At 42.6% G+C, this 16,716-nt stretch overlaps 1 protein-coding gene across 1 annotated transcript in view; it reads right to left on the minus strand.

Annotated features, from left to right (window-relative positions):
- Tom1l1 (target of myb1 like 1 membrane trafficking protein) overlaps nt 1-16,716 on the minus strand; it is a 43,670-nt gene that overhangs the window by 16,487 nt on the left and 10,467 nt on the right. Inside the window, exons 4-8 of the mRNA XM_021212549.2 lie at nt 14,752-14,901; nt 13,830-13,952; nt 12,782-12,886; nt 11,303-11,419; nt 1,656-1,789 (exon numbers count right to left, since the gene is read on the minus strand). Coding sequence (XP_021068208.1) covers nt 1,656-1,789; nt 11,303-11,419; nt 12,782-12,886; nt 13,830-13,952; nt 14,752-14,901 — 629 coding nt within the window. The remainder of the gene's footprint in view (nt 1-1,655; nt 1,790-11,302; nt 11,420-12,781; nt 12,887-13,829; nt 13,953-14,751; nt 14,902-16,716) is intronic.

Consider the following 16,716-nt stretch of genomic DNA (forward strand, 5'->3'; position numbering starts at 1 on the left):
GCGAACCCACCCCAAGGTGTTCTGCCCATGCAGACAAGGCGCCGGTCTGCGTGCAGGCAGGAACACTACAAAAAACAGTACTTGAAAAGGAAGACCCAGAAGGAACAGTCAGAGTACTAAGATGGGAGCCACTGTGAAGCAGGCATTGGAACTGAGAATGGAAGAACGAGGCCGTGGGCCAAGGAAAGCAGGCAGCCTCTGCGGGCTGCAGAGGTAAGGAGGTGGAGACTCCTTTAGGACCTCCAAAAGGAAATGAAGTCCTCCTGGCATCTGCAATCTAGCCCAGAGACACTCACTTGCGTCTCCTAACCTGGAGGACTTAGTTTAGGATCTAGTAGTAGTAGTAGTAGTAGTAGTAGTAGTAGTAGTAGTAGCAGCAGCAGCAGCAGCAGCAGCAGTAGTAGTAATAGTAGTAGTAATAATAATAAATCTGTATTGATTCAAACCATAATAGTTACAGCTGAATAGCAAAACTGACCAACATCTTTTCTAGAAGCTCCATATCTCTATCTTGGGATTCAAGGACCACACTCACCATGGTACATATTGTCCAGAGCCCAGTCAGAACAAACAATCCAAGTTCCTGATCTAGACCCAATAAACAAAAGCTCCCCCTTAGAGGAGGCCCTTAACCAATGGTCCTACGGTTGGCAACAGAACCCTCCAAATGGAAAACCAGACAGCAGCAGTAATGCTGAAAACCACGTGGTTGCCCTTGGATGTTTCTCTGCTTACCGAGATTTACGTCATAGGAAAGGACAAGCCTTGTGAGTTTGTCCAGTGAACGGTGACTGGGCTCACAGTCATGTGGTCTTACAAAGAGCTGCCGTCCCTACAAGGTGACGAATGTGAGCCTATGAAGGAGAAAGGAACCACCACAGTAGAGCTGCTCACTGCCTTCCTCGTTCTGTTCGCTCATTATTGATGTGTGTGTGTGTGTGTGTGTGTGTGTGTGTGAGAGAGAGAGAGAGAGAGAGAGAGAGCACATATATGTGTCTGTGTACATGTCACATGCATATGCATGTGAAAATCTTTGTGATTTTTAAAGTCTTAATGGGGCATTAACAAAAGTATCAGTGTAAAATTCAGTGACTCACTTGTCTCCAAGGGACAAAGTCCCAAGTTTAACCCCAGTGTCACACACAAAAAATATAATGGGTGTCAATATGCTACTGTCAGCTATTTGTAATATACATTATCTCACTTATTCCTGGGGGAGTCGGGGTAAAAAATAAACCCCTCCAAAGATAGAATTCTTCTTTTAAAAGAGGAGGCTCAGAATGCTAGGCAAATAAATCTATATCATCTCACATCATCTAGGTTTGAATTTAAGCCTGCTCACCTCTTTCATATGCCAGACTCACCTCATTCTTCATCCACTGGTTAGAAATGTAGCCACTGTACAGTTAAATAGCCCTAGTAATTCTCAGTGGCAACACTACCTTCCTAAGGGAGTCCACTGAGCTTCTTCAACTCAGAGGAGCATCTCTCATACTTGGAGAGTAGGAGCCATACAAGAGAAAAACCATTCTATTCACCATGCCACCCCTACTGAGAGAAAAGGGCAGAATGTTCTTGTGGGCTCTCTAGAAGGAATCTGATGGCACGGTGGTAAAGCGAGGGCTAGAGGAGGGTACGGGCAAACCCCTGCTCACCTCTCGTATCCAAGGATGGCATTATTCAGATCCTCGTTCACTTGAATTAGCTCCATAGTCACGTCTTCATTTTCCACGACCACCAGCAGGTCCATGATCCTCTCCTGCATCTCCCGACCCGTCTTGTAAAGTTTCTGTCAGACAAAGGAGAACGTTCTTCTTCCATGCTATGGATAGATGCTCCACCTCACCAATCTACATTCACCAGTGGTCACTCCCATGCTGTCGCCCAGGGACCATCAGGGTTTTCAACTGGGGACAGCTGTTCCTGTCTCTACCAGTGAAAGGAGAATGTTGCAACCTTTCTCTAAAAGAACAACGTGGGACACCGAAATGTTATATGGAAATTCTAGAAGAGCCCTGTTCAATAACTGAGCTATTTGGGGGTGGTGGGTTGGGGCGGGTAGGAATCACTTGTATTCTACACTTTAGTTTTATCATTAATAAATGAAAAGTAACCACTTGCCAACATCTACCTCCAGGGCTGGTGTGAAAATCACAGGAGATGTATGGGGCCCAGAGCTCTGAACATAAAATGTTGTTGTCATTATGAGTGAGGGTAGACGTAGTTACGGAGCAGTTATAGCACAGGGGCATAATTTTACTTCCTGTTACATGTGTTTCAGCCTTTAAAGTTTATGGCGACATCACATTCAATATAAACTGCACCAGGATTTTTAAAACTCATCGTAGATAATGACCTTATTTGGACTACTTAAAATCACTGCCTTGAGCCAAGATATTACCCCACAGCTGGCTTCTTCTCATAAGCATCATAGGCATCCATAGAACACTTAACTGATTCAGCATCCTCGAGGCTCAGTCTGGGCATCTACAGTTTTCTTTGAGCAAGCTAGCCACAGTGTTTCTGAAGTATCCTGACATTCGAAAGCTGCTGCCCTGCAACTGACTCCCTTCTAGCAAACCTCCAATAAACCCAAGGTGCTCAGGCAGCTATTAGCATTCTTCCATCTTGGTTACATACTCCAGTGCCCAACAGCAGCAGGCAAAAAAACAAAAACAAAAACAAAAACAAAACAAGGATGTCTCCACTCTCACAGGGAGAGCACAAGAACTTGCTTATGCATCAGGCAAGTACACAATCTGACTTCACAAGGAAGGCACACTGAAAAATAATATGCTTCATTAAACCATTTAGAATCTCAAACAGCCTATTCCGAGACTCCTGACAGGAAATCCAGAAATAAATAAACCAAACTATTACTAACTGGCATTTAGACGTAGAAGTCACCACCTCTTAAAAAAACATAAAAATATCTAGAGGACAAAATGAAATAAAAAGGAAGAATGCCTGGGGGTGGGGTGACATGTAGGTGGTAAACGAGCTATTATACCCAGTGTCAGGCCAGATAAACTGTGCATGGAGTCAAAGTTTTGTTTGTTTCCTAGATCATAAAGATTTTTCTGCTTTTAGGGCCATCTAGTCTCGGTCAACTATTCAGCTCTGCACTGCAACATTAGAAGAAACCAGAAAGCGAAGGCCCGAAGTGGGTGTGGCAGGTGATGGGCTATAGGCAAAGAGATAAGACTTTGTACTCAGTAGACCAAAGGTGGCTCCAATACAGTCATAATAAATAATGTCATTGAAGTCCTACAGTGCCGATTATACAGCAGGGTATCAATAAATCCATTACCATTGCCTGAGGAAGGGTCCCTAGAAGATTGCCCAGGTAATTAATATAATCTGTAGCACTTACACTATTGCTCGGGGCCCAGTACCACCTAAAGAAAGGACCTATAGGATCTAATGGACCTCCCTCCCCCAATCCCAGCAATAATTGAAAGGTTTTCTTTGTTGCTTTGTTTCCGATGGGACAGAAAATTTTCCTCTTTTTGCTCACAGGAAGCCTTGCTGGAACAAGGTCAAAAATCAAGGAATATAATGGTGTTCGGTGCCCGGGACAAAAAAAAAAATGTAGAAATTAATTGAAATGAATCTGCAGCCGGCATCAATAGCCCCAGCCATGTGAAGACCCTCCCTTTGCCCTTTGGAGAGACAGATGGAGAGGAGACATGAAAGAGACAGCACATCTTAGGGGGCTTACAGAGCAGAATGTGAAAAAAAAAAAAAAACCCTCTTCAAAAGCCAGCCCACTCTGATCTTTGCAATTGATGTCTGTCTCAGAGGAGGGCCACAGCACCTGCAAACAGCATAGATCAAGCACTGCAGGGAAGAAAAAAACAAAACAAAACAGGGGCCAAAGTGCACCATGTGCAGCACTTGTGCGGCTACGGATGCAGGGAGCAGAAAGAGAGGGACGGTGGTTAGTATAGGTGTCTATCACGGAACCCCGAATTGTCTCTATTGTAAAGGCAAAGGCAAAGGCAGGCTTCTAAGCTGTAGTGCATTCAACAATTCCAAAGGCTTGGAAGCACAAGAGGCTCATTAAGAGCTTCCTTTCCCCTCAACGGTCTCCCCTGCTTCCACAGAACACATAGGGATTAAGAAATGATGTCCCTGTACATTTGCAGCATGAATGATAGTCCCCCCCCCCCTCACTCACTAACATGCTAAAGTTTGCTTGCTAAAACACAACCCAAAATATACAACGGCAGTAAAACCAGAAAGAAAGGAAAGATGTCCAAGCGGCCCCATTAAAAAAAAAAGTAAGAGCAGGAAAGAGTATGTGTTCATGAAAGCATCTCTGGAAATAATATCTGTCCGGCAATGCCCCTATTATCTGCCCACAGCACATTTCCTCTCTCTCAGCACTCTCCACCCAGCCTGGGAGAGACACACAGCATGGCTCTGTCTGCTCAAAGGAAAAACTCTCTCACTCCAAAGCTGAACCACTTGCCAACATAACTCTCATAAGCCCATGAAATTATTGCAACTCTTAACTTCTGCAGTCTGTTGCCTCAACAATCTCTTTCTCCAAGGCACTGAATGGTCTTCCACAAGTCCTCTTCTTTTGTCCACAGGTATTAACTCTTCCATGGAGCACTGATATTTACAACTCAATGGATAATTCCTTGACTCCTCCAGTACTAAAAGCACGTGCTGTAAACAACCATTTGAAGTGCGGTTGTTAGGCAGCTCAGTCAAACATTAGCTTGAAGGTCACTGAAGATGGCCAGCTCTCAGTTTAGGAGACCCCCCCCCCCAATCCTGTGTTCTTACTACCACTAATTCTGAGGATGGGGGCGGGGGTCGGGGGAGGATGTATCACAACTGCACCTCTTTCGAACTTGAAGTACTGGTAGTTAATTGTAAGAAACATCGCCTAAATGATTTACTTAGTGGTCGATAAAGATAGAAGAATTTCCCTTGCCTGGGCAAAGCCAGAACCTCCCAGGCAAGGAGAAAATCCTGTTACACAACTTTGGAGAACAGCCTGAAGCCAGAATATGATATTCCTGAACATGTTAAGACCACTCAGGGAATAACTACCCGCTTAACAACACACATACTTTCGATACCATTTCCTCTGTGTATCGCTTCCTAACGTTCAAGGATAGGACTGCCCTTTCTAACTCTGAAAGCTTTTTCTTCTTCTTTCCCATTCCAAACATCTGCCAGAATCCTAAGCCTGCTGGCCCCGATTACTCCCCACCCCCTGTGAACCCCCCTCTCCCCCCACCTCCCAAGCAGCTGCTCAGAATTCCATGGCTGAGCCTGCTTACTTTCCTGACTTTCTTTCTTGGCTCCATCTCCCTCCTTGCAGCTGCTGCCAGCCCGCCCGTTAGTCTGTGCTGCTGTGTTCTCAAACTTCTGGGTTACCTTTGAATTTCTTTTATCTGCGAGACTGAGAGCCTTCAGAGGGGACCCCATGTTTCTCAATTACATTGTAATGACTTCAAAAGCGGAGAGAGGCCTTAGGTGGTACCTTCCAGTTCTTTCCAAACAAGTCACAGAACTGTTCCGGGCCCATAGCAAAAGGGCCATAGGCTAGCCATCTACAGCCAGTCCTGGCTTCCAAACTAGAAGTGAATTGGTCCAGATAAGACATTTGCTTGGGAGAGTAGGTTATTTATCCAACGCTAGCTACCTCGTGTGCTCTCCTGCGCACAAATTGGCCCCTTTCTAACTATGCCACCTCATCTCTAAAGAGGAGACAGACTCCAAGACACACTAGAAAAGTCTGTTCTGCTCCATTTCTTACAAATGAAGGAAACAATGAGAACGGCCAAAGGACAAGTGCTTTTTTCCTTCCTTTTCTTTGACCCCTTTTCTTTACTTTCAGGGTCCCACCACCACCCCACCACCCCGCCAACTGGTTTTCGGATTATCTTCTGAGGATCAAATTTTAGTTTCTTAAGATCTTATATTTCTCCAGTAAGCTAACTCAAAGCTTTCTCTGTTTATATTTTCAAAATCTGAGTTTCCTTTCTCCTCCTCTGTCCTGGAGAGGCTGGCTGGGCAGAGCAAGAAAAGAAAGCCCGCTAGGTGTGGCATATACCTGGGGCTCAACTCAAAAAGCTGAGGCTGGAAGGCTGTGGGTGCAAGGCCAGACTGACCAGCAGCACAAGATCTTGTCTTAAAAATGGAAAAAGGAAGAAAAGAAGAAGCGGGCAGGGGGCAGGCAGAAAGAGGAAGGTACCAGGCATAAAGCTAGCTGCTGGGGGTCAGGGTAAAGTGCCCAAAGCCGAGCGTGCAGCGCCAAGGAAGTGAATCCGGGAAAGATACATTGCCATTCTATATTCCTGTGCCTGTATCAGACTCTTAAATCAGATTGACTGCAGCCTCTCAGGCCTCCCCCTCTATACAGGCCAAAGGAATCCGGTCTCCACCTTGTGAGGTCCTAAGTCCACTGTCACACGGCTGTAAGGAAAAGAGAGGCTGCCATCTCCCTGAGTCGCAGAAAGTACAGGAGATCTGTGAGTCAGCTAAGGACCTGCAAAGGCTGGCGGAACAGGGAAAGACTTCCTCGGACATACATTTCAGACAGAAGGACACAGAGAACGAGCTGCATACAAATGGAGTCTCTGGCCAAGTATGAGGGGAAGCACAGAAAACAAGAGGCCTTAGTGCTAGCAAAAAGTCCCTGGTTAGGTGGATGTGCAGAAAAGTCCCAACAAGTTTTGAGTGGAGACTTCTCCTATTTGCTAATAACTACCTCCCATCCGTTCTTCTTCCAGATTCAATGGCTGCAGCATAAGGACCTCACTGGCCACTGGTTTCTGACAGGGTTCAACTAGTGGGGCTTGCAGGCAGGTTAGAGGAGGGAGGGGTAGAAGCATGCTCTGGATAGTCATTCACTGTGTGCACTTCTACCAGTGCTGCGATGTGCTCAACACACCCTCTCTGCAATGACAACCTAGGCTGAGCCTCCAGAGTCTCCTGCAGTTCTATGAGAAGGTGGCCAATCAGGAAGTAGCGCTTATCTCTCAACACCCAGGGTTGACCTGCTATTGGTCCCCAGAGTTCCTATAGGTAGAAGAAAATTACAAACAGTAAAAATGAAGAATCTAAAGGATCACTCTCTTTTTATCTCAAGTCAACCTTTGCTGGTCACATTAATAAGTATTTATCTTTAAACAGAGGCTCCTACTCATTTCTCTCCACAGTTGAATGCTCGAAGTTCATTGTCTTAGCATACTAGTTGATTAGAATAAAGAAAGTTAAATAGGATTAAAGATATATTTGGCAAAAGGAATTAGGAACAGCTTTGTTCACACCAGATCTTTATGCATTACTTACAAAAAGCACAAGAAGAAAATTAAAGTTAAATATTGTATAGTCTTTGTAATCAAGCTTATCTGTGTCAGAGTTGAACATGGGCTGGACTCTAATATTGACTCATTACACAAGTGTCCTTACTGTGCCGAGTAATTCACAGCCTTGGGCTCATTAGCACAGCAACCAGCAAATGACCATCATACTTGAAAACCACTCCACATCTGTACCCACACACCAAGACCAAAAGACATCGTTCTTAATGGAATAACATATAAAACTCGGTTCACATACTTTAATGGAACGTTTCCACGTACATTTTTATTAAAGGATTTGCTATGGCTAGGAAAGAAAAATGGGAGGAAAGGCATAAAACACTTCATTTTAGGGCTTAGAACAGGTTTGGGAAGATCATGTGAAACTAGAAATACTGATGCAGCAAATTTTAAAATTGCTACCTGCCACATGCCTTTTCATTTTCGAGACAGGGTTTCTCTGTGTAGCCCTGGCTGTCCTGGAAATCACTTTGTAGACCAGGCTGGTCTCGAACTCAGAAGTCCGCCTGCCTCTGCCTCCTGAGTGCTGGGATTAAAGGCGTGCGCCACCACGCCCGGTCTTAATATTTGTTTTTAAATTTTAATTTAACATACTTGTTAGCAACACAAGCTACAAATGTTATATCTCAAAATGGGTCAGTTTTTTGTTTTTTTTTTAAGAATTACTACATATGAACTCTAACGATTGATTTCTCTTTTATTCTCCTATACTAATAGGATGCCATTAATATTACTTTGGTTTATGAAGTATGATGAAAGCTCTTCATTTTAGACAACTAGCAAAAGTCCAAGGAAAGGAGAGGGCCCAAGCATGCTGAGCAAAATGATCCCATGTTAAGTAAAATAATCTAAATAAAATAGACCTACACTGATGAATGAAATTAGTGTGTGGAGCCACGTGTAGTACTTACTCCTGTAACCCCAGCATTTAGAAGGCTGAGGCAGGAGAATTGCCATGAATTGACAGGCTCTGCTTTACAGCAAATACAAGAATAACTTGGGTTATAAAGAAGGGACACTATTTTTGTTTGTTTGTTTTTGTTGCTCCAAGTTATATTTTTCTTATGCATTGTATTATACATTAGCAAGTAGAGATTCGTTGGTCAAACAGGTTTGTAAATGTTGGATTAAGCAGCCTTTTAAGAACATATTATCTGGACTGGAGTGATGGCTCAGCGGTTAAAGGCACCAGCTGCTCTTCGAGAGGTCCAGGGTTCAATTCCCAGCAACCACATGGTGGCTCACAACCATCTGTAATGGGATCTGATGCCATCTTCAGGTGTGTCTGAAGATAGCTATGGTGTACTCATATATAAAATAGATAAATAATTTCAAAAATATCATATGTTATATTGTGATACATAACCAAAAAATTTTATAAGGAGAAATACAGTAAGCTTAGGGGCTGAGGAGAGACCATGAGGAGCGAGGAGAGAAAGGCAGAAATTGCCCTGAGGTAGATGGATTGTGAGCGCATGGCCATGAGGGCTGGCCTTTTGGAATAGGAGTGGCCCAGGAGGAACATGGCAAGTGATATCTTAGGGTTATTGACATGGAACAGGCAAAAGAGCATAAAGGGTTGATATATGCCCAGCTCTAATGATTTAATGCTGACTATAAATATAAAAGTTTTATGTCTTCTTTTGAGCTAAATGATCAAAGGTGGGGTAGAAACTCCCAATCAATATTCCCCGCAATAGTAACAGACAGAATATGTAAAGGAAACTCCATACTGTAGATCAAAAGCAGCTTTAAAAATGATTGCTATCCTGGGGCTGGTGAGATGGCTCAGTAGGTAAGAGCACCCGACTGCTCTTATGAAGGTCCAGAGTTCAAATCCCAGCAACCACATGGTGGCTCACAAACATCCGTAACAAGATCTGACTCCCTCTTCTGGAGTGTCTGAAGACAGCTACAGTGTACTTAAATATAATAAATAAATAAATCTTAAAAAAAAAAATGATTGCTATCCTTAGAAACAAAGGAAAAAACAACCACAACAAAAAGTTGGTACTGCTATACAAATTCAGAGTTTTCAACAAAAAGGTAATTAATGAATTTAGAGGGAAGGCAAGCTAAGGAAACTGGCGCATAAGTTTTTAAGGAATAATTCATCAAATTCAGATATCTTTTCCCCAAGAAGTACAGCTCAAACAGATGAAGAAAAGATGAAAAGAAGAGAGATAACAAACTCCAACTGGAAATCTCAATGTCTAAAAAACGGTGTAAGACTAGAAAGAACGGAAGATAGCAGCAACATCTGAGGTAGGAACTAAATATTTCCCAAAATTGAAAATGCATGGAAGGGTGACAAGGACAGTGAAACTGCGAAGCAGGAGAATAAGGGAATTATACATGTCTGTACATACACAAACATCTCACAGCAGAACAGTGAAATACCAAAAATATTAATGGAAAAAGCAACCACAAACCGGAACCAATGGGGAGGAACTGGAGCTTGATAACTGTTCTCACGAGCATCCAGGATACAGGAGAGTTACAGGACATCTTCTTCCAAAGACTCAAGAAAAACGATGCTATGCCTAGAGTCTATCCTGGCATTTACCGTGGAACCTCAACAAAATGCTGTGGGGCATGCGGGTACCCAAAGTTTCCTCCTAGTCAGAGGGTATGCTGCAGCCACTGGAAATAAGCGGAAGCAGAAGACAGGTACTACCGCTGTGGGAAACAAGGAGTAGGCCTCTGAGAAAAGTGAACGCAGGAGGAGGTGCTTAACTTTCCGGAAGGACTTAGGAACTGACTTTTTTCCTACCTGTCTCTTAAACCAGTAAGAATTAAATAGAAACAACCCATCTGATGGTTTCATTTTGTCAGATAAGAGTCTCGCCGCATTGCTAAGGCCGTCTTGAACTCCTGGACTCAAGAGATCTTCCTGCCTCAGCCTCCCAACTGCTAGTATTACAGTGAACCACTGTGCCTCCGTGTAACTAATCAGTACTAAAATCTAAAACTGATCACTAAAAACCAGCAGAGGGAAGATGAACATAGGTCAGTATACACGCTGAAAAACGTGTGGGATACCGGATCAGCCACTCATCCGGGTTCAGGAACAAAACGACCAACTGTTTGTTTCTCCAGAACCTAAGTATTTTTACACCTACACTTTTTCTTAAAATCTTGTCTTACCCACTCAATAATACCACAGAGAGACATATTTTTAATCAAGGCCTTTGTAGCACTGTACTATGTTTCCAAACCAACCTATCTAAGGTCTAGAACAGCATCTTCATTTCTACGCATCACAGGTACTCAATATCTGATAAACAGATAGACAGGAAGCAATTTTACATACTTCAAATGTGAGGCTGGACTGCATATGACAAAGGTATAAATTACAGTAAGTTATTTTTTATAGAAGGACTAGACTTGATTATGACAATTACTTCTGCATCTTTGGCAGATGATTGCTGTATCTTTACATTAAGGTTAGAAATGAAAGGGAACTGGGATGTATGTATACATATATATTATATTTATAATATATGCATAGTAATACATATTATATAATATATAGTACACACAATGTGTATACTATATATTACATGTATTCATATACATATTATATACATACATTGGAAACACAGTAAAGTATTGCAAATGCCCAGATAAAAGTATGTCAGTCTGTAGCATGATTATGAGTAGGTAAGACAAGATTTTTAAGAAAAAAATGTAGATATAAAGAGTACTTTGGCTCTGGAGCAATATATATACATATATATGATATATTATTTATTGTATGTGTAATAATATACACACATTAATATATTGAATAATATATATCACATATATATGCACATATATCATACACATTATATAATATATATTGTATATATATATTAGATGCTATTAACAAGTTTTCCATCTACAAAGTTCAAAGCTCTTCAGAGAATAACGGTTGAGAACTCTTTGCCCGACTGTCCCTGGGCTCATACCCGCAGGAGCTCGATGTCTTCATGGTTTTCGGAGCCAGGAGTGTTCTCCATCAATATGGCTGTCATCACTTTCACATTCATTTTCACCATATCCAGTTCACTATGCAGCTTCCCGATCTGTGGAGGGCAATGTAACCTCCAGTCATTAAGTGTGACACACAGACACTTGGCTATCTTGCTTCCTGCCTACAGAACACCTGCTGGAATATCAAATGCCTTCGCAAAATGTAATGTTTGCAAGCCTTCAGACATTTATCTCAGGAAACATATACTTATTTTACAAATTGTACCCTGCTGTTTTCTAAATAGACTGGGTGTTTCTTATAAGAAGCCCACAGATATGCCTCAGGAGAGTTAAGGATGCAGAAACAAAATGACGTGGACCAACATGGATGCAGTAGAAACGTCTAGTAAGCAGAAGTTAATACGAACCTGGAGAAAAGGAGAAATGTTGCCACATCAGAAAAGAAAAGGAAGGAGGCATAGTTTTACAGTGATCATGGTATTCATGGTATTATAGAAAGAAAGACCAAAGAAAAGCATTTTTAAGTGGTTTAAATTCTAAGAGGAAGTAATTACATGGCTTTTTAATGTAAGAAACACTTAATATAAAGCATTCAATTAACATAAAGTCTTCAATGATAGCCATTAATACAAAGATATAAATGAGCATCACTAATTATATTTATCTAGATCTCATATAAACTGAGACGAAGGAGAACATGTAATTCATTTGGTGTAATTTACATAGGTAATAAGACAAGTTGCTACTGGGCTCTCTAAAACAAAACAAAACAAAACAAAAACCAACCAAACAAACAAACAAAAAACCAGGAGTCAGTGGGTGAATGTCAGACCTAATCCATAGTCCCTACTGGTCAACATTCTCGTGCGTGCGTGTGTGTGTGTGTGTGTGTGTGTGTGTGTGTGTGTGTGTGTGTGTGTAAGTCAGAGGATAATGTTTGGGATCTGGTTCCCTCCCCACCACGTGGGTTCTAGGCATTCAACTTTGGCCGTCAGGCTTGACGGGAGGCAACTTTACCTGCTGAGCAATCTCTCTGGCCCCCAAGAACAATTTTTAAATGTGTGAGCATTCAATTCAGATGAAGCTCAATGGGCTGATTCTGCATAGATATAAACCACGGTGACAGTTTCCCTAAGTAGCAGTCCCTCCTCCCACAGGAAAAGAAGGGGATACAGAAGGAGGCAGCCTAGGCCTGCCACCCCAACATATGGAAGGCAGAGGCAGGGGGATGATTATCAAGAGCTGTAGGGCCAGTCAAGGACACAGGGTGAGCTCAAGACCAGAGGAAGCTACTCAGAAGATGCCTTGTCTCAGAAAGCAAAATAAAGACGCCGTTAATTAATCAAGGGCTGTTACTTTATATTAACACTTCATGATGTCATTAAGAAAAATTCAAACTGTAAATACAGTACTTAGAAAAAGGCATGAATAAAGAGTGAGGTCACGTTTGTTACCTGTTCCGGGACTAAGGAAATAGTCGGGTTCTTGGGAGCAATTATAGAAGAAAGAGCAGGCGCAGTGGGGACAGATGTCGGTCGATTTGGTGAGGTCTGACCAGCCTATCAATATCAAATAAGGAAATAGTATGACATGAATTAACAAAGCCACCACAAGCCTGGCTCCCATTCAGCTGACTCAGGCCCTATCAGAATAAGTCCTGGGGACATGGTGATAGCTCGAAGTTGATCATCGGGAGAGTAACACCTTCTCTGGTATTTGGGGAAGAGCTCTAAGCAAATGGCATGCTATCACATAGCAGGTGTTCATAATTTAGGCTAATTAACTAAATGACTATTCAAGAAAGTCCTCTTGGTTTTTCACCAAGGGGCTGTATCATGAACTGCCATGCCATTTGAGATTATGGTCCTCCCTTTTCTGTGCTGTTAAAACGCCTTTAATCCCAGCACTCTGGAGGCAGAGGCAGGTAGATCTCTGTGAGTTCAAGGCCAGCCTGGTCTACAGAGCAAGGCCCAGGACAGCCAGGGCTACACAAAGAAAAATCTGTCTCAAAACAAACAATCAAGCAAGCAAATAAGTAAAGAAAAAGGCAAATCAACTCATGCAAAGTCTTTTTAGTCACCCCTTCCCCCACTCCCCACCCCCGCCCCAACCCCACAAGCTCTCAAGGCTTTTCTTCCAGCAGTGAATCGTTCCTCGGGTCAGGCCCGGTTCTCAACTGTAAGTGGACAGCCACAGTTGCAGATCATGATCGTGATGGTTTAGGTCACTGCTTCTTCATATATTGTCAGTGTGCATAGAAACACCAGAGCCTTCAGAAGGAAGATTCCGGCATGGTATAACACCCTATATAACTACCCGATTATACTCAAACAGCACTGTGATTGGCAAAGCCTAAACCCAGATATTATTCCATGAGATATAGCCATGTACTAATAAATTCAACTTTCTGCTAAGCTGACTGTACAAAGGTTATCCCTTTCAATACGAAAAGGACCTAAGCAATATATATTATTTCCCATGGGTCTAAGAAAAACCGCCTACCTCCTGCCTTGTCTCAGGCTCTCCATCCGAGGGTGGGAACTGAACCCCTTTCTTCAGCAGGTCAAGGTACACTTCCTTCACTTCACTTACATCTACACCTCCTGGGAAGCCCTGGGACCAGGTCTAAATTCAGGAGATATAAAGTTCCAAATGAAAAAAAAAAAAAAAATAGCAAAAGCTTATATGATGGAAAACGAGTAACTGAAAATTATGTCCTTTATTCAGAATGAAAGAGCTGGTCTTGAATGTCGTGGACGGAGTGTCCACTTCCGGAGGCTAGAATAATATTATAAAGTATGTTGAATCATCAGGCCCCTGTGCTTCAACATCTTGACAAATAGTGGGATTGATGTCAATCATCTACCACTGCTCTTAAATCTAAAACTGAAAGATTCTAAACTCCTCCTGGCAACTTTTTTTGACAAACAACTCTAGAACATAGATTCCACATCTTCAGAATGAATATATGCATCCCCACCCTATGGCTACCAAAGAAACTGGATGGAACGTAGGGAAATGACTATCTCTTCTTCAGCAGAAAGATATTATCCAATGTCAAGGAATCTTACTCCACCGAAACTTTAAACAAATTGCCACTGGATATAGCTTCCTTGGTAGAGAGCTTCCCTAGCAAACATGACGCCCTGGGTTCAATGCTTACTACTACATAAACTGAGTATCTGGGAGGTGGAGGCAGGAATAGCAGAAGTTCAGCATCATCCTTGGTTTCATAGAGAGTTACAGGCTAGGGTGGGCTAGAGAGACCATGTCAAATTAGAGGAGAGGAGAGGAGAGGAGAGGAGAGGAGTTCTTTATGCATCAATCCTACATAAATAAAGGATCATTACAACAACCAGAATTACATCATTATCTATCTATACTTAGGAATTTACCCTCCCTTAACATAAGTCAATAGACTTACCTTAATGAAATTCAAGATTCTGTTCTGAGTCTCCAACGGTAACGTGTATCTGGGATTCAGCAGCTTAACAAGAGTATCTTTAATGAACTCCTTCTTCACAATCAGAGATTGGAAACTCGGGCCACAGTTCTGCACGCACATGTCAATGAGCTAAAGGAAAGAGCAAAGTCAGGCGTGACAGCTCTCTAGCATCATCCTTCTGACTTTAAGACCAAACAAACGTGACTCAAGAATAGCTTCTGCTAGCAATCTAATTAACAGTCCCGACTTGCTTCTTACAATACTAAGCTATATGGCAAAAATGTTACGTTCCGATATTGCAAGGAAGAAGGAACATGATGTAACTGCCCAGACGCTGCAACTGATGAAGAGTCAGGATACACACAGCACTCAGCAGCACTCTGTAGTAAATGACACGCGCTAAGCTGTAATAAGTGCAAGGTCAAGCAAAACACACATGGTAGATTATGTAACATTTCCTGCAGGTTATCTAGGGTCAGCCTGTCCCTTCTGTCCTGCCACTGTTAACAGTGGTACACCCTTTTACTATTAAGGTCCTGGTTTAGATAATAAACTGCTGTCAGTCCAGCAATAGATCTTTAGAGGCAAGTGTGATTATTTAAAGTCAGGTGACTGTATGAGAGTTATAGAAAGGGCTGGCGCTGAGCTGGGCTTTGAAAAATGACCAAGGAAAGTAGAAATGAATCTACAGATGTACTGTAGGCAGATAAACGCTGCTTTGGTTTGCATTTGGAAGGCCGCCACCGACAGACCCCTGTGTATAAAGCTTGTTGCTACTTGCAGGTAGTCAAAACTTTACAAATGGGGCCTAGGGGGATGTCCAAGTTGTGGCGGAGACACCCTCAAAGGGCATTCTGGAACCATGATTTTTTTTTCTTTTCTTTTTTCTTTGTCTTTTTTTCTTTTCTTTTCTTTTCTTTTCTTTTCTTTTCTTTTCTTTTCTTTTCTTTTCTTTGTCTTTTTTTCTTTTCTTTTCTTTTCTTTTCTTTTCTTTTCTTTTCTTTTCTTTTCTTTTCTTTTCTTTTCTTTTTTTTAACACTTCCTAGCCGTGAGCATGAGGCGAATGATTTTACTCTGCCACAGGCCACCTGCCCATGAGTGTCAGAACCTTCTTCATAAGCTGCCTTAAGACATTATAGAGATTCCTGGAAAGAAGACCATATGTAAACCATATGTAAATCATACGCAAAATAAATAAATAAAGGTGGCAAAGTCTATGAACTCTCACAATGGGAGGAGATTCAGTGTGTACTCTGCTTTGTCTCTGGTGGTGGCATCTTGAGGTAGGCAATTTGAGAAGAGGGGGAGGGTACTGTAGATAAAGTCCATGAGGGCATTATCTAGACTCTCCAGAAATCTGTCTGTCGGGATAGAGTCTAGCCATTCATTACCCAGGAGTCCCTGAGGAGAATGTTAGTCAATGTCATAGATAAAAAGCTACATTCTGGACAGGTACCAGCAGCACTCTACTGAGGACACTTGGAAGTCTGGTAGGCACTCACCAATGCAGACCCAATACAGGAAAGGGCAAGCCTTGGATGGTGTGAGCACGCCAGACGGAATGAGTGACGAAGGAAGAGTGTTGGCTGTGTATTTCCTGAAGCAAGAAGACTGAAAGCTACAAGAGCTTCACTCGGCATGGGGCTGAGGGGACCTTTCATGGAAATATAGGGTGGGTGGGGGGTGATGTGACTGAGGACCCTAGGGGTAAAATGGGTGGGGCCAAACTTAGGTATTCTTAGGTTCGAAAGGAAAAGTAAACATTCAAATATGTTTAGCAGAGGGCTCAACATCCAGAGCTGCAGGACAGGAGAGTGAAGGGCCACGAGAGGGTCACCAAGGCCACCAAGGAGGTGCAAAGAAGAGGGGTACCTGGGACACTGGGTGGGAAGGCAGTGACAAAAACAACAGAAAGAAAGAGAGAGGGGGAGGGAGGGAGTAAGG

Source organism: Mus pahari, chromosome 14, assembly GCF_900095145.1.
Source record: "Mus pahari chromosome 14, PAHARI_EIJ_v1.1, whole genome shotgun sequence".
Taxonomy (NCBI): domain Eukaryota; kingdom Metazoa; phylum Chordata; class Mammalia; order Rodentia; family Muridae; genus Mus; species Mus pahari.